The sequence below is a fragment of the Ranitomeya variabilis genome, chromosome 5, assembly GCF_051348905.1.
Source record: "Ranitomeya variabilis isolate aRanVar5 chromosome 5, aRanVar5.hap1, whole genome shotgun sequence".
Classification (NCBI taxonomy): Eukaryota; Metazoa; Chordata; class Amphibia; order Anura; family Dendrobatidae; genus Ranitomeya; species Ranitomeya variabilis.
In genome coordinates, this window is record NC_135236.1 from 690819964 (window position 1) to 690844948 (window position 24985).

General features: G+C 44.6%; 1 protein-coding gene across 3 annotated transcripts in view; it reads left to right on the top strand.

The window, feature by feature from the left end:
- RERG (RAS like estrogen regulated growth inhibitor) overlaps positions 1 to 24985 on the top strand; it is a 233777-nt gene that overhangs the window by 52811 nt on the left and 155981 nt on the right. For all 3 annotated transcript variants that reach the window (XR_013215988.1, XM_077267288.1, XM_077267289.1), the window contains one exon: positions 22818 to 22949. Coding sequence is in view for 2 of the 3 variants with exons in the window: in XM_077267288.1 (XP_077123403.1) it covers positions 22889 to 22949 (61 nt within the window). In the remaining variant the exon portion in view is untranslated. The remainder of the gene's footprint in view (positions 1 to 22817; positions 22950 to 24985) is intronic.

Consider the following 24985-nt stretch of genomic DNA (forward strand, 5'->3'; position numbering starts at 1 on the left):
GTCTGGCTAGGGTGATGGATGGTGGGACAATAGCTGGTGGCTGGTTGGCTGGTGTAAGATGGTCAATCTGCCAAATAGTGTGAACAGAGTTTATAATTTCATCCCTTGCTGGTTTATCCCGGGGATAGTGCCTCTCAGACCCTGATGGCTGATCTTGGCAGACATTGACTGGATGGGCCAGCAGACAGGCTCCAGGCATGGGCCCTGACCCTGTAGATAATCTTTGGGCATGTGTTCAAGTTGACCGCATGTGTACAAGTGTAGTGGGTAGGCCAAATCATGGGCCCTGTTTGTAAACCTTTGTCCTGGTGGGGTTTCTGCTGAGTAGCAGGATACTCCTGCTTGAATGGCTGATGGCCACTTATATCCTTTGTTGAGGGGTCTCATGGGATTATTATTATTATTTATTTATATAGCACCATTAATTCCATAGTGCTGTACATGAGAAGGGGTTACATACAGAATTATAGATATCGTTTACAGTAAACAAATTTAAAATGACAGACTTGTACAGAGGGGAGAGGACCCTGTCCTTGTGGACTTACATTCTACGGGATAATGGGGAAGAGACAGAAGGTCGGGGGTGCAGCAGCTCTTTTGTTGGTGAGGTGGCAGAATGGTTATTGCAGGCTGTAGGCTTTCCTGAATAGATGGGTTTTCAAGGGTGGTGGATAATCGGACGTGAATTTTTGCTTTTATAAGAATTTTTAAACTTGTTATTCAGTAAAAGTTATTTTAATAGATCTCTTCAATGCTTGACTTTCATTAGTCTAAACTGAGTGTTGAGGCTTGTTTAATGTTTTTTGAATACCTCTGCTGCTGAATTTTATGGTTAGGAGGCAGGAGAGGTTTTCTTCTGATGACTCTTCCATGAAGATCATGTTTTTGCAGGTATCTCTGAACAGTAGAACAATGTACCACAATTCCAGAGTCTGATAAATGTTTCTGAAGGTCTTTTGCAGTCAAGTGGGGATGGGGTTCTGATTTGCATCTCTAGGAAAGCTAAGAGCAGTGCTCACTGATGTGTTGCTTGGTGTCCCAGACCTTACCTTGACCTCCACTGATCCTGTTAACTGGAATTTCTTAATTAAATTTCGAACTGAGAAAAGGACAACATGAAAATGCTTTGCTGTCTTCTTAGTCTTCTCCTGCTTTGTGGCCTCCACCATTTTCATTATCAGAGTGCTTGGCAGTTGCTTTGAAGATCCCATGGTAGCTGTTTTTGGTGCTAGGTTAGAGGAGGCTGGGTTTTTATAAAGGTAGGAAATTAGCATCCCCCGGACCTTTCCGAATGACAATAGTGAACAAGCCATAATTCTATCTTGTTAATTAAGGTCTGAAACCTTGGTCAAAGTTAACTAAGCACACAAATCTCCAAGGGTGCCCAATCTTTTGCATTTGCCAATTTTCCTTTTTATAATATATAACATGTAAAAAGTGACTATATATTGTAGCATAGCGCCTACTACGTGTCTTGGGGGACACTCGGCATGGGATTAAAGCACTCGGGCATGGTTTTCTATCAAAAACACAGTCTCTTAGGTTAATTTCGCACAACATAAACCACATCCACAGGAACTTAGTAACAGCTTGAACAGTATCTGGACATATTCAACTTTACCACAGTTCGTCTCTGACCCCGGTCAGCATTACACACGGTTTTCAAGACCGTTACCCGTTGGCAACCTTCACGGGTTCCTGGACACCTCTTGGCCTCTGAGGTGCCCCATACACAATGTCTCTCACTCTGACCCCGGTCAGTACAACACGATTCCTTCTCGTTACCTGTGGGTGCCGCACAGGGTCTCGGATACCTCTCTTCACCAGAGGCATCCTTCAGACGTTCACACTCAGTCTTTCCTTTTTCTCTGACCCCGGTCAGTACAACACGAATCTGCATTCGTTACCTGCCATTGCCGCACAGGTTCTCGGATAACTCTCTTCACCAGAGGCATCCTTCCGACATTCTCACTCTGACCCCGGTCAGTACAACACGGATCTCCATCCGTTCCACACCCTGGTCTGTGCGAGGTCCAGAGCCCCTGCCATGTGCTCTTCAGGGAGCCGTCACTCCCAACACATGGGGCTCTCTCCAGGACCTTCCAGCACAGGCTTCCAGGACCTTCCGGCATAGACCATTCATGTCCACACCCAGAGCCCATGTGACCAAACCTCAGTCACATTATGTAGTACTAACCACTCCCCTAGATGGGAGTGTGTATGTGTGGCTAGTTTGTCCCGCCCATCTCACACAACTAGCCTAGTAAATCTCCCTTACAACTACACCATAGAGGATTCTTTACTGTTTGGGCAGTGAGAATCTGGAATTGCTTGCCTGAGGAGGTGGTGATGGCGAACTCAGTCGAGGGGTTCAAGAGAGGCCTGGATGTCTTCCTGGAGCAGAACAATATTGTATCATACAATTATTAGGTTCTGTAGAAGGACGTAGATCTGGGGATTTTTTATGATGGAATATAGGCTGAACTGAATGGACAAAAGTCTTTTTTCGGCCTTACTAACTATGTTACTATGTTACTATACTACAATATATGTATGTGTATATATATATATATATATATATATATATATATATATATATATATTGCCTAAAATATAAAGGAAATGTGTCATCTTTAACTTTAGACATTTTAGAGATCATTTAGTCTGTAACTTGTCTAACTGTTCACAATAACTGTAATGCAGGCCAGGGGTGCCCAAACGTTTACATGTACACTCACCGGCCACTTTATTAGGTACACCATGCTAGTAACGGGTTGGACCCCCTTTTGCCTTCAGAACTGCCTCAATTCTTCGTGGCATAGATTCAACAAGGTGCTGGAAGCATTCCTCAGAGATTTTGGTCCATATTGACATGATGGCATCACACAGTTGCCGCAGATTTGTCGGCTGCACATCCCAAAGATGCTCCATACAAGGCAGGATGGATCCATGCTTTCATGTTGTTTACGCCAAATTCTGACCCTACCATCCGAATGTCGCAGCAGAAATCGAGACTCATCAGACCAAGCAACGTTTTTCCAATCTTCTACTGTCCAATTTCGATGAGTTTGTACAAATTGTAGCCTCAGTTTCCTGTTCTTAGCTGAAAGGAGTGGTACCCGGTGTGGTCTTCTGCTGCTGTAGCCCATCTGCCTCAAAGTTCGACGCACTGTGCGTTCAGAGATGCTCTTAGGCCTACCTTGGTTGTAACGGGTGGCGATTTGAGTCACTGTTGCCTTTCTATCAGCTCGAACCAGTCTGCCCATTCTCCTCTGACCTCTGGCATCAACAAGGCATTTCCGCCCACAGAACTGCCGCTCACTGGATTTTTTTTCTTTTTCGGACCATTCTCTGTAAACCCTAGAGATGGTTGTGCGTGAAAATCCCAGTAGATCAGCAGTTTCTGAAATACTCAGACCAGCCCTTCTGGCACCAACAACCATGCCACGTTCAAAGGCGCTCAAATCACCTTTCTTCCCCATACTGATGCTCGGTTTGAACTGCAGGAGATTGTCTTGACCATGTCTACATGCCTAAATGCACTGAGTTGCCGCCATGTGATTGGCTGATTAGAAATTAAGTGTTAACAAGAAGTTGGACAGGTGTACCTAATAAAGTGGCCAGTGAGTGTATATGGTGGCTGATTCCTAGTAAAAATGGAACAATTGTTTTTCCAGTAGTAAACCCATGATAGAATGTCACAGGCTAAACTGTCCATTATAAGATAATTATTTAGCGTATACTGATGTAACGCAGCAGCACCATTCCCCTGATGTCAGTATTGTATCTCCTTTTGGGTCACGTGAATGCTGCAGGAAATCAGCAGCCATTGATTGGCTGCAGCCTTCAGTGTTCCGTCAGAGGTGAAGTCCCCTCTGACTAAATAGTAAATGTTGCAGCATTATTCCGTAAGGATAAGTCTATGATTATTTATGTGATGATGGTTCAGTAATGCACATCATCTCTCTGTGAAGATCTGGCTGGATCTGGTGCTTTGGGCAGCATACATTGCCAGACACTTGTATTTAGGGTCTGCAAAAAAAACCTAAATCTTATCTAGCGAAGTTTACTTCAAATAAAAAGTTGTAAAATGTTTCATTCCATCATTATCCTGGTAAAGGGTTTTAAATCACAGGTATCTAAAGGAGCTATCATACAAGCAGCATTTATCGCTTATCTCCAAGAGCAGTGATTAGCCCCCCATCCTCAAAGCAGGGGTCCCAAATAGAACAGTACAGTTAGTGGTGCTCGAGCACAAAAATGTTCGGGTGCTCGGTCCTCGAGTCCAGCAGGTCGGACACTCGGACAGGCTCGACTTGAATAACTAGTGTAATGGAAGTCAATAGTAAACTGGAGCATTTTTCTGGCAGACCCTAACAGGAGGGCTGGGGGGCAGTAAAATTTTTGAATTGGATGGAAACAGCACTCAAATGGACTGGGAACAACATGGGGAAGACCATTCAACAAAATGTCCCAAAAATGTTACATGGCACTTCCAGCATATATAAATCAACAATTTGGAAACTCAGTACGAAATAATCCCTGAGCCCAGAGAAGAGAACCACAATATGCTATTAAAATATCCCAATTTATTTCCAAAATATTAAAAACAAAACAGGTGTAGTACATATAATACAAAAAAGTACCCAGGGGACCAGTGTAACTCCCACGCTACTATTATGGAATATACTGTATATCCCTTTTAAACCGCAGTCAAAGTAAGAATTTATAAAGCTTGGTAAATATCAATCATCACTGATTATAGCCATGGCTTCTTGGCTTCTTCCAGGGGCGTGAAGAAGCCAAGGGCGAAACACGCGTCGGGGCGACGGGAACACAGAATCGCCCGGTGCTACAGGACTTACTATCTATAACACCCACTTGCCTCCGCTGTCAGGTAATATAGCCTTTGTGGTCCTATGCCTGTATATGAATGTGACTGTTGAGTTGTTTCCTGTCTTGGTATTACTGAAGGATTAAATCTCTATTTCATGCATAGGGCAGTCATGGCTATAATCAGTGATGATTGATATTTACCAAGCTTTATAAATTCTTACTTTGACTGCGGTTTAAAAGGGATATATATTCCATAATAGTAGCGTGGGAGTTACACTGGTCCCCTGGGTACTTTTTTGTATTATATGTACTACACCTGTTTTGTTTTTAATATTTTGGAAATAAATTGGGATATTTTAATAGCATATTGTGGTTCTCTTCTCTGGGCTCAGGGATTATTTCGTACTGAGTTTCCAAACATGGGGAAGACGCCTGGACCCATCTCTGACTTCCATGTCGCTGCTGGGAACAATGGTGTCACAGGATTACACCACTTTTACGGACTGACAAAAAAACATACAAAACCGAAGATAAAATGGATTTTACATGAAAAAAAAGTTAGGAAACATTATATCTTGTATAATGACTTGTATATAAGGCAAAATTAAAAAGAGAGAAAAAAGCCTCCTTCACCTCTTAGGCTATGTTCACACATTGCACTTTCTCATTGCTTTCAATGGTGAAAAAACGCTGCAAAAATGCTAAAAGAATTGCTGTTCTGCTTCTTTAAAAAATGCAGCAGTTTTCCATTTCAGGAAAAAATCGTGTTCATGAGATGTGACATTTTTTCCCATTTGTAAGGAGTAGGATTCTTAGACTGGTGAAGCCTATGTGCAAGACCTATCAAAAATTGAAAGGAGGGATTGCAATACACCCTGGAATGTATGTAGAGTATGGCCTCAGAATTTTTTCCCCATTTGGAAGCAGTGGGACTCCTAGACTGGTAAAGCCTATGCACTAAGTGCAAGTACTGTCAAAAATTAGAAGGAGGCACTGCGATATACCCTGGAAAACACATAGAGAACATCTTCAGAAAACATTTACATTTAGAAGGAGTGAGACTTCTGTGATCAACAGCAAGGAGTTCCGGATTCAAGGCCACTACTCAGGATACAACTCTCACAAGGACCTTCATAGTTGCATGGGCTGAAAAAAGCCTCCGTCCATCAAGTTCAACCTTTCTCCATCAATTGTACGTTTTGTCAGTAAATTATTTGTACTGAGGACTCATCCATCCTTGTATAACAGCTGTTATAGTGTCGGTCATTACTACCACTTGTGGTTGGTGTCCATAGTCTGACTAATCTAACTGTAAAGAACCCTTTCCTATTTTGCTGCCGGAATTGCTTTTCTTTCACCCGTAATGAGTGCCCCCTGGTCTTTAGTATGGTCTTTGGAAGGAATAAGTCATGTGCCGTCTTTTGTATTGGCCACACATATATTTATACATGTAAATGAGATCTCCTCTGAGGTATCGTTTTTTCTAAGCTAAACAAGACCAACTTTTCCAACCTTTCATCATGTGGGAGGCCTCCATCCCGTGCGTGTGACAATACAGCATTCAATCTTAATTATTCAGACTTCTATTTTCAGTAGGCCAGGAGACATAGGCAATTATATTTACATCTACCCCATGACCTGTGGATGATGAAATTAGATGTCCATCATTCTGCATGAAAAATTTCAGAGGACTTTACAAAACCACAGCCAGGAACAGTCTACTGTACATCTGCCAGAACAGCATTGCTCCACCAAGAAGGATACAGATTTGACATTCTGCAGGATGCCAGCTCAAGAACCACGGCTTTGGCATGAAGAATACAGATCTGCTCCATTGACCATCATTGAACCTTCAAAAACATTTAGAGAATCCACGTTGGGACAATCAGGTCACCTGGCCACGTATGTCAATAGACTGTCAGCTTCCTAAGCTTGTCGCTACCTCTTCTCTTTGGGGGCCTGCCAAAAGTGGGGTGGGGGTAGTTAGCCCTGGAAGCCCCAAAGTCACAGTTGCTCTAATTTCTGCGAGCCAATATAGGGGTGAGAATCTGTAATTTTGCACTACCTTCGTAATTTTGTGAGGACTGTTCTATATGTTATTGTTTGTTGGTGGTTCAATAAAGTATTGCTACACTGCTTTACCCTCACTCTGTGTTGTCTTAGTATTATGCTCACTGGAAAGGAGAGCGGGCATTCAGTGGAATGAGCCCTGGTCGACACTGTCTCGGGCCAGCAGACAAGAGCACCCACTGACCCCCTGTCTATCCACACCGTGTAATATAGGAGAGGCCTTCAACCTGAGTAATATAAGAGAGGTCATATTCACGTTTCGGCGGCAGATAAACCTATCTGTCCACCTAATTATAGTCATGCAACCGACTCAGACTTTGCTCCAGCTAAGGTGGGCCGCAGTTCCTTCTGTACCAGTTCAGGGCATCAGGCAACCCCTGGGCTTCAAATAGATTGAAGCAGGGGATTCAAAACATTTTTTTAATCTCCTTGGAGACCTTTGCCAATGAAAATTAATGAACCATGTAAGGGAAACTTCTCCAACCCGATCTGGGGAAAGAAATCCCCAAGTTATTTGTCCATTTATTCACACAAGAGGTGTATTTGGGTCTTTCTCCCATGGAGTTGAGGCAAATCTAAGGCTCACAGGCCTCACTTCTTAAGTTGATTCTGTGGGTTTTATTGCCTCCTGTCTACTGAAAATCCTGACAAGATGACTGTTCTCAAAATGAACAAATCCTGGATTGGCCAAGGCTTCTCAACCCCACGGGATGACAACAGCGAATATTAAGGCAATTCAATTTTTTTTTCTGGTGTATTCCCATACACCCCTTCCCACTCCAAACAGAGTATATAGTTCATGGTTTATTATTTTTCTTGTACTTCTCCTACTACACCATATCAACAGGGTTATCATGTGGCCCTCTTTCCCTCAGCCATAAATTTTTGGGGGCCATCAGTCAGCCCTCACTCGTAGATTTTGAAGGGCCATCAGGCGGCCCTGACATAAATTTTGAAAGGCCATCAGGCAGCCCTTAGTCATTAATTTTGGAAGGCCAGCAGGTTGCCCTCATGCTAAATTAATTTCCAGACTGCATGTACTAGAAATGTTTTCGTTTCGGCTTATGGACACTGAGGCTTTCCGTATCCTCATACTAGGTCCCCAGCCACCACTCTTTTTCCCGATGTGCCGTCCCAGCACATGTCCAATATCATTCCCTGACCAATGCTGTTACTGGGAAGGTCCACTTAACGAGTGACATTAAGACAAGTGCTTGTGGCCAGGGGCACTATATTTCCCTGATGGCACACCACTGGGTAAAACTTGTGGAGGCCAGGACTAACCTGGACCCTGGGACATCACACATGCTACTGACGCCGAGGACTGCGGATGCTAGTTCCATCAGGGTTTCCTCCACCTTCTACAACAGTTCCTGCACCCCCTCCTCCTCCTCATCTTCTATCTGAATTGTCATCTCGGAGCACGTTAACAGTATCAGTTGCAAACTGCAAGCACTGTCTCGATGAATCGGTAACAGGCTCTGCTGAAACAAATTTGCTTAGGTAACAAACAGCACACCGCCGCACAGTTTTGGAAAGGTATAACAGACCAGACAGATCTGTGGCTCTCGCTGTTGAACATACAACCAGGCATCGTTGTGTGTGATGTCATGGTGTGTCAGATGCAACAGACAGTCGCTCTGCATCTGGCGGCAGAAGGTCTCTGAGTTTGGCATTGCAGACACCTTCTTAATCTTTCTGACTTTTGGATCCAGTGACAACCTCCCTCCGGCTCTAATTGACACACCTGAACCTGGGTGTTTATAGACTCCCAGTCACCTTCAGGGAGTCGACGGTGATATTCACATTTTCTCTTTGTGAAGGCTTTGAGCTATAGCAGTCTGCTTACTTCCTCTCTGGTGCTGTTGGAGGACATTTGGTGTTACCTCTATGCCGAGCTTCCAGGGTTGCTAAGTTGAAATGGAAAAGATCCCACTCCAACTAGCACTTCATTGCATTCAAACAGTCCCTCACTACTTTCAAGGCAACACTCGCTGCAGCAGAACAAACCTACTTCTCATCTCTCATATCCTCCCTGTCTTACAACCCTAAACAGATTTTCAACACCTTCAATTCACTCCTCCATCCCTCAGCACCTCCTCCTTCTCAACTCATCTCAACTGAAGACTTTGCCTCATTCTTCAAGCAGAAGATTGATAACATCAGAGAAAGCTTTGGCCTACAACCCCCACAGCCCCTCCTCCTCCAAAACCAACTTCTCCACCATTACCTTCCACTCTACTCTCAAGATCACATTTCACAACCGGTGCACTTGATCCTATCCCATCTGTCATGATCTCTGCAGGCAGAGATCATAGCAAGCCTATAGAGGGACAAGCTCTCGGAAGATGGAACTATACTGACCATGAACTAAGCCTGCCGCGCAACTAGAAATAGCCAGGTAGCATTTCCTATTTATCGCTAGATGCCCAGCTCTGGCCTAAGACCTAAATAGCTAGCAGAGGGAAATATAAGACCTGGCTCACCTCTAGAGAAATATTCCAAAGAAGACAGTAGCCCCCCACATATAATGACGGTGAGTTCAGATGAAACAACAAACGCAGCAGGAAAATAGTCTTAGCAAATTTGAGGTCCGCTTACTAGATAGCAGAAGACAGATAGTATACTTTCATGGTCAGCAGAAAAACACTAACAAAACACCATCCAGAGATTACCTTAAACTCTGGCATTAACTCATAACGCCAGAGTAGCAATCCCTGATCAACGAGAGCTTTCCAGACACAGTAACAAAACTTCAGCTGTGAACTGGAACAAATAGGCAAAACAAAACATGGACAAAAGTCCAACTTATCTAGTAGTAGTCTAGAAGCAGGAACAAGCACTGAGAGGCATCAGATAACATTGTTGACCGGCAAGAAACCACCAGAGAAATGAGCTTAAATAGCGACACCCACTACTGATGGAACCAGGTGAAACAGGAAAGAGGATGACCAGTCCAATTCCACAAGCGGCCACCGGGGGAGCCCAGAATCCAAATTCACAACAGTACCCCCCCCTCAAGGAGGGGGCACCGAACCCTCACCAGATCCACCAGGGCGACCAGGATGAGCCCTATGGAAGGCACGAACAAGATCAGAAGCATGAACATCAGATGCATTGACCCAAGAATTATCCTCCTGGCCGTAACCCTTCCAGTTGACCAGATACTGGAGTCTCCGTCTGGAAACACGAGAGTCCAAAATTTTCTCCACAACGTACTCCAACTCACCCTCAACCAACACCGGAGCAGGAGGCTCAACTGAAGGTACCACAGGTACCTCATACCTGCGCAATAACGACCGATGAAAAACGTTATGAATGGAAAAGGACGCAGGGAGGTCCAAACGGAAAGAAACAGGATTAAGAATCTCCAATATTCTATAAGGGCCGATGAACCGAGGTTTAAACTTAAGAGAAGAGACCCTCATAGGGACAAAACGAGAAGACAACCACACCAAATCTCCAACACAAAGCCGAGAACCAGCACGACGATGACGGTTGGCAAAACGCTGAGTCTTCTCCTGGGACAACTTCAAATTGTCCATAACCTGCCCCCAGATGTGATGCAATCTCTCCACCACCGCATCCACTCCAGGACAATCCGAGGATTCCACCTGACCGGAGGAAAATCGAGGGTGAAACCCCGAATTACAGAAAAACGGGGACACCAAGGTGGAAGAGCTGGCCCGATTATTGAGGGCGAACTCTGCCAATGGCAAAAAAGCAACCCAATCATCCTGGTCAGCAGAGACAAAACACCTCAGATATGTCTCCAGGGTCTGATTAGTCCGCTCGGTCTGGCCATTAGTCTGAGGGTGAAAAGCAGATGAAAAAGACAAATCTATGCCCATCCTAGCACAGAATGCCCGCCAAAATCTAGACACAAATTGGGTACCTCTGTCAGAAACAATATTCTCAGGAATACCGTGCAATCGGACAACATTCTGAAAAAACAGAGGAACCAACTCAGAAGAAGAAGGCAACTTGGGCAGAGGAACCAAATGGACCATTTTAGAGAAACGGTCACAGACCACCCAGATGACAGACATCTTCTGGGAAACAGGCAGATCTGAAATAAAATCCATCGAGATGTGTGTCCAAGGCCTCTTAGGAATAGGCAAGGGCAACAGCAGTCCGCTAGCCCGAGAACTACAAGACTTGGCCCGAGCACAAACGTCACATGACTGCACAAAGACTCGCACATCTCGTGACAGGGAAGGCCACCAGAAGGATCTTGCCACCAAATCCCTGGTACCAAAAATTCCGGGATGACCTGCCAATGCAGAAGAATGTACCTCAGAGATGACTCTGCTGGTCCAATCATCCGGAACAAACAGTCTATCAGGCGGACAACGATCCGGTCTATCCGCCTGAAACTCTTGCAAGGACCGCCGCAGATCAGGAGAAACGGCCGACAAAATTACTCCCTCCCTAAGGATACCTGTGGGTTCAGAATTACCAGGAGAGTCCGGGTCAAAACTCCTAGAAAGGGCATCTGCCTTAACATTCTTAGAACCCGGTAGGTATGACACCACAAAATTAAAGCGAGAAAAAAATAAAGACCAGCGCGCCTGTCTAGGATTCAGGCGTCTGGCAGTCTCAAGATAAATCAAATTTTTGTGGTCAGTCAATACCACCACCTGATGCCTAGCCCCCTCGAGCCAATGGCGCCACTCCTCAAACGCCCACTTCATGGCCAAAAGCTCCCGATTCCCAACATCATAATTCCGCTCTGCGGGCGAAAATTTGCGAGAAAAGAAGGCACAAGGCCTAATGACGGAGCAGTCGGAACCTTTCTGCGACAACACTGCCCCAGCTCCGATCTCCGAAGCGTCAACCTCAACCTGAAAAGGCAGATTCACATCAGGCTGACGCAACACAGGGGCAGAGGCAAAACGGCGCTTAAGCTCCTGAAAGGCCTCTACAGCATGAGGGGACCAATTAGCAACATCAGCGCCTTGTCTGGTCAAATCAGTCAGTGGTTTAACGACATCCGAAAAACCAGCAATAAATCGGCGGTAAAAGTTGGCAAAGCCCAAAAATCTCTGAAGACCCTTAAGAGAGGAGGGCTGAGTCCAGTCACAAATAGCTTGCACCTTGACGGGATCCATCTCAATGGAAGAGGGAGAAAAAATATACCCCAAAAAGGAAATTTTCTGGACCCCAAAAACGCACTTAGACCCCTTCACACATAAAGAATTAGACCGCAGAACCTGAAAAACTCTCCTGACCTGCTGGACATGAGAGTCCCAGTCATCAGAAAAAATCAGAATATCATCCAGATATATTATCATAAATCTATCCAGAAAATCGCGGAAAATATCATGCATAAAAGACTGGAAAACTGAAGGGGCATTAGAAAGAACGAAAGGCATGACCAAATACTCAAAGTGGCCCTCGGGCGTATTAAATGCGGTCTTCCACTCATCCCCCTGCCTGATCCGCACCAAATTATACGCCCCACGAAGATCAATTTTAGAGAACCACTTAGCACCCTCTATACGAGCAAACAAATCAGTAAGCAATGGCAATGGGTATTGATACTTAACAGTGATCTTATTCAGAAGCCGATAATCAATACATGGTCTCAAAGAGCCGTCTTTTTTTGAGACAAAGAAAAACCCAGCTCCCAAGGGAGAAGAAGATGGACGAATATGTCCCTTTTCCAAAGACTCCTTTATATATTCCCGCATAGCAGCATGTTCCGGCACAGACAGATTAAACAAACGACCCTTGGGATATTTACAACCCGGTATCAAATCTATGGCACAATCGCACTCACGGTGCGGAGGTAACGACCCAAGCTTGGGTTCGTCAAAGACATCTTGATAATCAGAGAGGAACTCAGGGACTTCAGAGGGAATGGACGACGAAATAGAAACCAAAGGTAAGTCCCCATGAATACCCTTACATCCCCAGCTCAACACAGACATTGCTCTCCAGTCCAAGACTGGGTTGTGAGACTGCAACCATGGCAATCCCAGTACCAAATCGTCATGTAAATTATACAGCACCAGGAAACGAATAATCTCCTGGTGATCCGGATTGATACGCATGGTTACTTGTGTCCAGTATTGTGGTTTATTATTAGCCAATGGGGTGGAGTCAATCCCCTTCAGAGGAATAAGAGTCTCCAAAGGCTCTAAATCAAAACCACAACGATTGGCAAAGGACCAATCCATAAGACTCAGAGCGGCGCCAGAGTCAACATAGGCGTCCGTGGCAATGGATGACAGAGAGCAAATCAGGGTTACAGACAAAATAAACTTAGACTGAATGGTGCCAATGGAAACAGACTTATCAAGCTTCTTTGTACGCCTAGAGCATGCTGATATAACATGAGTAGAATCCCCACAAACATCCTTAACGGCATCAGAGAGACCTTCTCTGAAAGTTGCCGCCAAGGCGCACTCATTCCACTGAGTAAGCACAGACCATTTACGGAATTTTTGGCAGAAAACTTCAGCTTCGTCTTGCCCCTGAGATAGTGCCATCAAAGTTTTTTCTGCCTGAAGTTCCAAATGAGGTTCCTCATAAAGCAAGCCCAAGGCCAGAAAAAACGCATCCACATCGCGTAACGCAGGATCCCCTGCTGGCAATGAGAAGGCCCAATCTTGAGGGTCACCCCTGAGCAAGGAAATCACAATCCTAACCTGCTGAGCAGGGTCTCCAGCTGAACGAGACTTCAGGGACAAATAAAGCTTACAATTATTTCGGAAATTCTGGAAGCTAGCTCTATTCCCTGTGAAGAACTCCGGCAAAGGAATTCTCGGCTCAGATACCGGAGCATGTACCACAAAATCTTGTAAATTTTGTACTTTCGTGATGAGATTATTCAAACCCGCAGTTACACTCTGGAGATCCATTATTGTCAGGTGCACACAGAGCCATACAGAGATTAGGAGGAGAGAGAGAAAAAAGACTGCAGCAAGGCAGACTGGAGGAGAAAAAAAAAAAAAAAATTCCAGCAGACTTCTTATAACTCTCCTTTCTCAACCTGGGTCTTTAACACTTTAGTGGCCGGTCAAACTGTCATGATCTCTGCAGGCAGAGATCATAGCAAGCCTATAGAGGGACAAGCTCTCGGAAGATGGAACTATACTGACCATGAACTAAGCCTGCCGCGCAACTAGAAATAGCCAGGTAGCATTTCCTATTTATCGCTAGATGCCCAGCTCTGGCCTAAGACCTAAATAGCTAGCAGAGGGAAATATAAGACCTGGCTCACCTCTAGAGAAATATTCCAAAGAAGACAGTAGCCCCCCACATATAATGACGGTGAGTTCAGATGAAACAACAAACGCAGCAGGAAAATAGTCTTAGCAAATTTGAGGTCCGCTTACTAGATAGCAGAAGACAGATAGTATACTTTCATGGTCAGCAGAAAAACACTAACAAAACACCATCCAGAGATTACCTTAAACTCTGGCATTAACTCATAACGCCAGAGTAGCAATCCCTGATCAACGAGAGCTTTCCAGACACAGTAACAAAACTTCAGCTGTGAACTGGAACAAATAGGCAAAACAAAACATGGACAAAAGTCCAACTTATCTAGTAGTAGTCTAGAAGCAGGAACAAGCACTGAGAGGCATCAGATAACATTGTTGACCGGCAAGAAACCACCAGAGAAATGAGCTTAAATAGCGACACCCACTACTGATGGAACCAGGTGAAACAGGAAAGAGGATGACCAGTCCAATTCCACAAGCGGCCACCGGGGGAGCCCAGAATCCAAATTCACAACACCCATCCCACCTCATCCAAAACCTCACCACAGTCTTCATCCCAACCCTAACCCATCTCTTCAACCTATCACTAACAACTGGTGTTTTCCCCTCATGCATTAAACATGCCTCAATTACACACATCCTCAAAAAGCCCTTTCTTGACCCATTCTCTGTATCTAGCTATCACCTCTTTTCACTTCTCCCCTATGCCTCAAAACTACTGGAATAACACGTCCATTTTGAACTGTCCTCCCACCTCTCCTCCTGCTCTCTCTTCAACTGATTACAATCTGGCTTCCTACCAAATCCCTACACTGAAACTGCCATGACTAAAGTCACCAATGACCTACTCACCGCCAAGCCAAGCGACACTACTCTGTTCTCCTGTTCTTGGACCTGTCCTCTGCCTTTGACACAGCGAACTATTCCTTATTATTACAGACCCTCTCATCTGTTGGCATCACAGACATGGCCCTATCTTGGATCTCTTCATACCTAACAGACCAGTCTTTCAGCGTCTCTCACTCACACACCACCTCCTCACCTCGCCCCATATCTGTCAATATCCCGCAAGTTTCAGTCCTAGGGCCCCCGCTCTTCTCCATTTACACCTTCGGCCTGGGACAGCTCATAGAATTTCATGGCTTGCAGTATCACCTCTATGCTGATGACACACAGATCTACATCTCTGGACCAGATATCACCACCCTACTAACCAGAATCCCACGATGTCTGTCTGCTATTTCATCCTTCTCTGCTAAGCTTCTAAAACTTAATGTGGACAAAACAAAATTCATTAACTATCCGCCATCTCACTAGATCCCCTAGTGGACCTGTCCATTAACCCCTTCACGACATGCGCCGCACTAGTACTGCGCATGTCGTGTCTCCCCCTTTGATGTGGGCTCCGGTGGTGAGCCCACATCAAAGCCCCGCCATGTCAGCTGTTTTAAACAGCTGACATGTGCGCAATAGCGACAGGTGGAATCGCGATCCACCCGCCGCTATTAACTAGTTAAATGCCGCTGTCAAACGATTTAACTACCGCTTCTGGCCATCGGGCCGGAAATGCGCGCATCGCTGAACCCAGTCATATGATCGAGGGTCAGCGATGTGTCGGCATGACAACCAGAGGTCTCCTTGAGACGTCTATGGTTGTTGATGCCGGATGGCTGTGAGCGCCACCCTGTGGTTGGCGCTCATAGCAATGCAGGAATTTAGCTACATAGGAGCGATCTGAGCATCGCTTCTATGTAGCAGAGACGATCAGGCTATGCCAGCTTCTAGCCTCCCATGGAGGCTATTGAAGCATGGCAAAAATAAAAAAAAATGTTTTAAAAAATACGAAAAGCATACAGTACAGACAAAAAGTTTGGACACACCTTCTCATTTAAAGAGAAAATTAGAAAAATGGAAAAAAGGAAACGCTACGGGTATCGGAAAATTGCACAATGGTTTTTTTTTTGGAAAGTTTGGAATTTTTTTTCACCACTTAGATAAAAAATAACCTAGACATGTTTTGTGTCTATGAACTTGTAATGACGTGGAGAATCACAATGCCAGGTCAGTTTTAGCATTTAGTGAACCTAGCAAAAAAGCCAAACAGTTTTCTAGTGCAAGACATAGTAAAACCAATGGTGTCGTTCAAAAGTACAACTCTTCCCGCAAAAAATAAGCCCTCGTGTAACGAATGGAAATGGAGGCACAGAAGTTGAAGTTCACATTTGTTTTTATTTAGGTTTAATGTGGAACCACGGGACCACGGTCTGGGGGTCTCCGAAGGGGGCGTGACTACGTGAGCCCAAGACACCCGTGGTAAGTCCCCTCGAACAGGGACAGAGTGGGAAGCCTGGGGGACACGGGTGCTAACTCCAGTTAGACCCCGAACTCGTGGCAGCTGTCCAAGTGGGACAATCGGACAAGCGGGGTTAGCGGGAGACGTGGAGCTAACGAGGTGATACCGAGTGTATGGGTAGAAGCTGGTTCCAATGGTACTGGAGTTGTCCGGAGATGATGATGGCAGATTGGCGGGACGAGACGGGATTGCGTAGATAGAACAGTCGTCATCCAGGATAGCCGGGTAACTGGTAGCTGATGATCTGTGGAAACAGACAGTATAAGCAGAGTACTAGCGAAAGCACTACAGAAACAGGAGCACATGCAGACAGGATCCGGAAGTAAGCAACAGAGGATACTTGTTGCTCCGGCGCCCTCCCTATGGTGGAGGAGCTAGAAATAGCAATGAATAGCACGCCATTGGCTAGAAGCATATTTTAAAAAAATGCGCGCTGTCTCTTTAAGAGACCGGGAACGAGCGTGTGCGTGCCCTAAGCACTCTGCCCGAGAACCTGCTGGCAGCACGCCAGGAAGCAGGAGAGGGAGGAGGAAGGGAAGCTGTATCCTGACAGCGTGGAGCCAGCACAGAGCGGTAGTCCCGACGGGGACCCCACAAAGGTACAGAGACCGGACCGTGTTGTGAATCTGCTTTTGGGCTCCTTCTGGTGGTGGCTGGTGGTACTGGTGACTCGGGTGTGTTTTCTTTCTCAGTTCACCTGTTTTCATCAGTAGTGGGGAGTTCCTATTTAATCCTGCTCTTCAGTCATTGCCTTGCCGGCCATCAATGTAACCAGAGCCTTTCTGTTGCATGTTCCTGCTCCTAGACTACTGATCAGCTAAGTTGGACTCTTAGTCCTAAGTTTGTTTGCATTTTTGTTCCAGTTTACAGTTAAGTCTTTCTCTGTAGCTGGAAGCTCTTGTGGGCTGAAATTACCACTCCGGTGTCATGAGTTGACACATGAGTTTTAAAGTAATTTCAGGATGGTATTTTAAAAGGGTTTTCAGCTGACCGTGCAGTTCCCTTTTGTATCTTTCTACTATCTAGTAAGCGGACCTCGCTTTGCTGAACCTACCTTCATACTGCGTATGTCTTTTCCTCTGAACTCACCGTCAATATATGTGGGGGGCTTCTGTCTCCTTTTTGGGGGAATTTCCCTAGAGGTAAGCCAGGTCTGTTTTTTCCTCTACTAGGGTAAGTTAGTTCTCCGGCTGGCGAGAGACGTCTAGGGATAAAACTTAGGCACGCCCCCCGGCCACTATTAGTTGTGTGGTAGGTTTAGCTCACGGTCAGCTCGAGATTCCATCACCCAAGAGCTCGTTCGTTATTTATGTGTCCTGACGTTCCCCTGCCATTGGGAACCATGACAGGACCGGGTGTAACACCTCACATGGCCATATTGACGCAAAAATGAAAAAGGGCTGCGTCTTGAAGGGGTTAAAGTAAATGGCTGCTCACTCTCCCAGTCCCACAAACTAGCTGCTGTGGGATAATCCTTGACTCTGATCTCTTTTTCAAATCACATATCCAAGGCCTTTCCACTTCTTGATGACTTAACCCAAAAATATTTCCCGGATCTGTACATTCCTCAACCAAGAACCTGCAGAAACTCTAGTCCATGAACTCATCGTCTCCAGCCTTGACTACTGCAACCTACTGTTTTGTGGCCTCCCTTCTAATACTCCAATCTGTTATAAACTTTGCTGCCTGACTAATCCACTTATCCCCCCACTATTTCCCGGCCTCTCCCCTCTTTCAATCCCTTCACTGGCTACCCAATACCCAGAGACTCCAGTTCAAAATCCTAACCATGGCTTACAAAGCTATCTACAACCTGTCTCCTTCATACATCTGTGACTTAAAGGGAACCTGTCACCCCCAAAATCGAAGGTGAGCTAAGCCCACCGGCATCAGGGGCTTATCTACAGCATTCTGTAATGCTGTAGAGAAGCCCCCAATGTATCCTTAAAGATGAGAAAAAGAGGTTAGATTATACTCACCCAGGGGCGATCCCACTGCGGTCTGGTCCAATGGGCGTCGCGGTCCTGTCCGGAGCCTCCTATCTTCTTACGATGACGTCCTCTTCTTGTCTTCACGCTGCGTCTCCAGCGCAGGCATACTTTGTCTGCCCTGTTGAGGGCAGAGCAAAGTACTTCAGTGCGCAGGCGCTGGGAAAGGTCAGAGAGGCCCGGCGCCTGCGCTCTGCAGTACTTTGATCTGCCCTCAACAGGGCAGACAAAGTACGCCTGCGCTGGAGCTGCAGCCTGAAGACAAGAAGAGGACGTCATTATAAGAAGATGGGAGGCCCCGGACCGGACCGCGACACCCATCGGATCGGACCGCCCCTGGGTGAGTATAATCTAACCTCTTTTTCTCATCTTTCAGGATACATCAGGGGCTTATCTACAGCATTACAGAATACTGTAGATAAGCCCCTGATGCTGGTGGGCTTAGCTCACCGTTGATTTTGGGGGTGACAGATTCCCTTTAATCTCCCGATACTTACCTGCTTGCAACCTCCAATCCTTACAAGATGTCCTTCTCTACTACCCTCTTATCTCCTCTTCCCACAATGGCATACAAGATTTCTCCCACACATCCCCCCCCCATGCTACCTCAACATATCAGACTCTCGCCTACCATGGAAACCTTCAAAAGGAACCTGAAGATCTACCTCTTTCAGCAAGCCTCCAACCTGCAGTAACCACAGATCCACCAAACCGCTGCGCAACCAACTCTACCCTCACCTATTGTATCCTCACCCATACGTTGTAGATTGTTAGCCCTCGCAGGCAGAGTCCTCTCTCCTCCTGTACCAATCGTGACTTTTATAATTTAAGATTACTGTACTCATTTTTATTATATATAATCTTTTCACATGTTAAATGCTAAGAAATAAATGGCACTAAAATAATAAATAATAATAATATCTCCATAATCAGCTTAACCATCCTGCTTCTGTGTCTACTCAAACTCTCGCTGTTCACAATTTAATAGGAAGCTTTGCATGTGGACCAAGTGGAGATGGAGGAAAAAAGTACACAGGGTGATAATACCTAGACCCATTTCATCTTCTCAGTGCGTGTTGGGTGATAATGAGGTGGAAAAGGCTGAGGAGGTGCAAGAGATGGTTGCCTGCTCCCACACCTGTTCCATCCTGTCTGTTCAATGTGGATTGGCTGAAGAGGGGGAGGAGAAGATGGACAGTCGCCCTCTTGGTGGGGACAGGGAAGTCTTGCCTGTTGGGAGTCAGGCACACATGACTGACTGTATGTCCCGCTGCCTTTCTCCTGACCTTAACATTATATGCATATTATACACTGATTACTGGTTTCTCACCCTTCTTGACCCATGTTACAAGGAGAACTTTCCATCTTTCCTTCAGACAGAGAAGGCTAGTAAAATGATGCAATACCAGAAAGCTCTAGTTGAAGAATTAGTACAAAAAATCCCATCTGACAATCCTGGTGGCAGAGTTCATAGATCCTTGGGAAACCAAGGAGGAGAGCTGAGGGAGGCACACTCAGGGCCAAGAGAGGCAGGGGAACACAATCAAAGGTCTGCAACAATTTCATTAAACCATCCTAGCGCCCATCCCTGATGCCTGGGACAGTCTGACAAGAAGGGAAAAGTTTTTGAAGATGGTGAAGGAGCACATACCCAACCGTTCCATTCCTCTGTTCCGTACAAGTATTGGATATCCAAGCTACACACATGGCATGAACTGTCCCTCTACGCCTGTCCCTCATGATTCTTTCTCTTGTCCTCCTCTTCCTCTAATCCAAACGTATTCCTCCTCCAGCACCTAGCCCTACACTAAATGCAGCTAACAGCGGTTTTAATAGGGAATAGAATAGATATAACATTGATAAGGACTGTTGGTTTTAGGGTGCATCAGGAGGCACTGTAATGCAATAATCACTGACTGGAAGCCTCTAATCTATCCCTACTCCAGCAGCTAACCCTAAAATACTTTCAGCTAAGTGCGGTATTATGAGAGAATATAATCTACTTCAATTGGCTTGAAAGTACTTTTGATTGTACATGGAAGCAATAAGAACTGTAACATAATGAACCCTGTCTAAATGCCTCTAAGACACTATCCCTACTCCGCCAGCTAACCCTACATGAATTGCAGATAAGATTATATTATTTGAAAATATAATCTGTAATTGTAGCAATAATTGTACTTGTGTGGGTGGAAGCATCAATTATACTAGGATGGGTGATAACAATATTTGTACTTGTGTGGGTGGAAGCATCAATTATACTGGGGTGGGTGATAGCAATAATTATACTGGGGTGGATAGCAGATGTATATGAAGGCATTATGGCAGCCTTTGGTATCAGTGAACACTGCATGGTAGCATTAATTAACACCTTCATGGATAGGGTTAGGGTTGAGTACTACACTGCAGTCCTAAGTGGACCTTGATTAGTGTTAGATGAGGCATACAGTATATTTTATGATTTTTAAGATTGAAGGTTGGCCAGAGTTTAGTTGAACCGTCCTTAACTTATTTGTTCATGAGTTGTCCTCCCTGTAATATTGCAGTGTAATATGCTGCTATCTGAGGACAGGTGCGTTCTATTGCCACCGACCATAGCTTTGGGGGCTTTATTTCTTTGACTAGGGTGTACCAGTGCCGGAAAGGCTGAGATCTGCTGCTCTGAGACAGGGCTGGTCCCACTTTCCATGACATTGTCAAGTCTTGTGATCCAGGTAATCTCTTGAGCCGCTGTCCACAAATCTTCTGCGACTCCTCATCTGAGTGCCTCGTGCACTGAAATCTGTGCAGCCATCATAAGTGGCTTTGTTCACTTTTATGATATCCATCGTGCTAAATGACCCAATATTTAACCCAGTCTGTAGGAACATTTCACAGATTGCCATTCTTATGTCTCTCGAGCTGCATTATTGGTTTTGTGTTCTGTCTCTTGTAGAGTCTTAGACTTTTCCTTGAAGGATGCCTCTAACTATAAATGAGTTGTGTATATTTGGGGGACTGCCGAGGTCTCTGATCCTAAGATTGTTGGACCTTCTTTGAATGTTTAGAAGAGTTGGATACATCTTCCCTGGCGGTTTTCAGAGCTGAGATCTATACACCGATTGTCTGTCTAGAGAATTTACATTAGCACATTCTTTCCATTCCTGCACTCTCCCTGATGACCAGCCAAGTCGTCATGGCCATGGTAGCAAGTAAGAACCTTACAGACGTCTTCTACATACATTAAGGACATTTACAGACGTCTTTTATATAGCCGATCACAGAGAACAGGAGCCCAAAACCATTTCTAAACTTCTAAGTCTTCGCCTGAATCTTCATTTACATTAATGTTAAAGGAATAACCTTCAGGTCTGTAACGCCCATAATATTCTTTCTAAGATGGAAATTTTCTTTTTTTTTTGCAGAATCACAGTCGATATTGCCATCAGCATGATTTAGACCATGCGCAAATGGACTTTTTTTGAGATGGTTAAAAATGACAAATTTTCTAGTGGTTATATTTTCAGGATATGCTCCTTTCGTGTGGAAGATTTGGTTAATTATTTTGTTTCCTGAAACATTTTCAAACAGTTTTTCTGATAGGACAGTCCTTAGATTGGAGCATTTTCCATCAAGAGACAGCTTTTTTTCAAATCCTGAACTAGAGAAAAATGCTGAAAAGTGTGAAGATATGAACAATAAAGTGTTTTACAATAGAAATGAATAGGAAAAGTTCTCAGGCATTTATAAGCCACCAGAGTTTTTTGACAAGGACCTGCTCCAATAAACTCCATGTGCACATAGTATTATAGTAAGACTGTATGATGGTGGCTAGAGCTGGAGGCACATTTTACATTTATTAATTGCTGAGCTTGTCAACTTCTTCTAAACAAGTCAAGCATCTAATTAAATAATATGTTCAAATATGTGATGTCAGGATCGACAGCAAGCTATCCCCTACTAATAAAAATACTGTGTCACAGAAGATGAGGAGTCATCTGCTGTAGACCAAAGAGCTGGTGTAGAGGGCTAAGGCTGATGATGTGGGTGGCTGTAGTCCACAGAAGACCTGCATGAGACTGGCTGCTTGGTGGCGAGCATGAAAAGGCCACAATTTGGCTCTTGTCAGCTGTTTTTCTGCTATAATCCAGTGTCACATACTGTGTCTTTGAGTCTGACGTGTGATGCCCACGCTCTTGTCTTCTAGTTCTTCTTGTTTATGTAGCGCATGTGTCTGATATATGTAGGTAGGGTTTTCGTAACATCAGGAATAGTTTTCCTAATAGTTGCCTTGTCTAATAAATGCCCTGGTAACATGGGCTCCATTGTCTGGATTATGTTCGTCTCTTCTTTTTGTAGATTTGAAGACTTGTCAGGATTAACAATGAGTCATTAAGACGGAAACCTCTAAGAAGATCAACAGCGTCAACATGGCGAAAAGCACAGAAGTGAAAATTGCTGTTTTTGGCCGAGCTGGAGTTGGCAAGTCTGGTGGGTTTGTGCATGTTCCATAATGTCACCTACAGTATTTCTTTTCTGAGAGAGCTTCAGAGAATACAAGTTATAGACTTTTAGCTCAGCATTATTCAAGATATCTTGCTAGATTATGTGCTGCAGTGAGGACGTTTAAATCAATGGGAATCTACATACACAATTTTTTGCTGCAGTCTGAGCAGAAAAAATTTATTAAGCCTAAATATATTTTAGTCATTTTTTGCTTAATAATTTGCTTTAGAATAGCACTGATAAAAAGAAGCTAGTTCGACCCTTAAATGGTTCTCCGGAAGTAGTAAAAAAAATGCTCTTTTGTCTAAGGAGATAAATACTATAGAATTACAATGTCTGCATCCTGTTACACTGACAGAAGCCTATCTGTCACGGGTCCACAACGCTGCCACCAATATGTCACGGATTCACACCGTGACCGTCACCCCTACGTCACAGATCGGGGTGACTTTAGGCCAACAGACGGCTATCACATGTGCAGGGGGGCTTATCTTAGTTATCCCTCCACTGCTAACAATGTGATGAAAAACAACACAAGGCTATTGACCTCTTAGTTTACAGCAGGGGCTTATTTTAGCTATCCCACTGCTCTTCAATATACCACGAACTGCAGGGATTTATGTATATCCCGCTTTACAGTTCCGCTTGAACTTGCAGCTCTATTGCGCCCCCTTACCCTCAGGTCAGATTAGGTACTGCACCTAGGGTAATTAGTCGCCAGAAAGGCTGCCTGCTATGTACTGGCTATTGGGCACGCTGCAGCGAGGCGATATAACTACTCCCACTCAGGCAGGAACAATAATTATCAACGCCGCCATTGCTACCAAGACTCCCAACTACCCAGAACATGGTATGCTGCCACCAGCTTCGATTAAACGGCTCCAAAGCTAACCCAAAACAGTAGCGTAATTCCCTTCAGAAGACTTAGGGTACGTTTTAGAGCATGAAGAACAAACTAGTAATTTAGATATTTTACTCCGAAAGAAAAAGGCAGTGTTTATAAAAATATTACAAGGATGTTACAATAAGAGACAATTGAAAATATGTACAAGGGTAATTATAAAAATAACAGGGATTAAATAAGAAAGGTAAAACTCACATGTTCTCAGTTCATGTCTAGCAAAACCATGCTGGTGGGCGGAGTTCCCAAATGTCCCAATTCATCAGGGCTGCAGTAAGAGCTTTTCAGGTAAGACTCACACTAAAACTGAAGGCTAGGTTGAGTGGAGTCACTTATACCCACAGCCTGGTGACATCACAACAGGGCTGGTTTACCCAGACCCTCCTCTCTCCTCAGTCTTACCAAATTTAACACAAATTTGTATAAGGCTCGTATCTCCACTCCAGAGCATGTCAGAATCCCAGCACACCCCTCATTCATCTTCTTTTACCATTGGCTTTCTATTGGTACTAAATTCGGGCTCGTTCGGATGCCTGGTTCTGGAGAAATCTGTACTCTGTCCCTGTTGGAAATAGAGACTCATGCTTATAGTGGCTGATAAATCCGCCGATGGAGATTAGCAATATGTATTTATTATTTTCCTAGCCAAAATCATTGGCCTAATATCTTACAATATTGGAACAAAGAGCCTCATATTTTAAAAGAGAGATCAGACCAGTTTCAGCTGGTACCATTGTCCATGCAGCTATACCGGTCGTAAAAATTCCTTTGCTCCCGGAACTAGAAGCAATAAAACCTCCTCTACACACACACTTCAGGAACACAAAGAGAAGGGGGGGGGGGGTTGCCCACAGCATGGCACTAACAGGCAAGAGAAACTAAAACTTATATTATATATTATCCTCACACTATCTAACATATTAACCCCTTCATGACCATGGGATTTTTCGTTTTTCCGTGTTTGTTTTTCACTCCCCTACTTCCCAGAGCCATAACTTTTTTATTTTCCCGTCAATTTGGCCATGTGAGGGCTTATTTTTTGCGGGATAAGTTGTACTTTTGAATGACATCATTGGTTTTACCATGTCGTGTACTAGAAAACAGGAAAAAAATTCCAAGT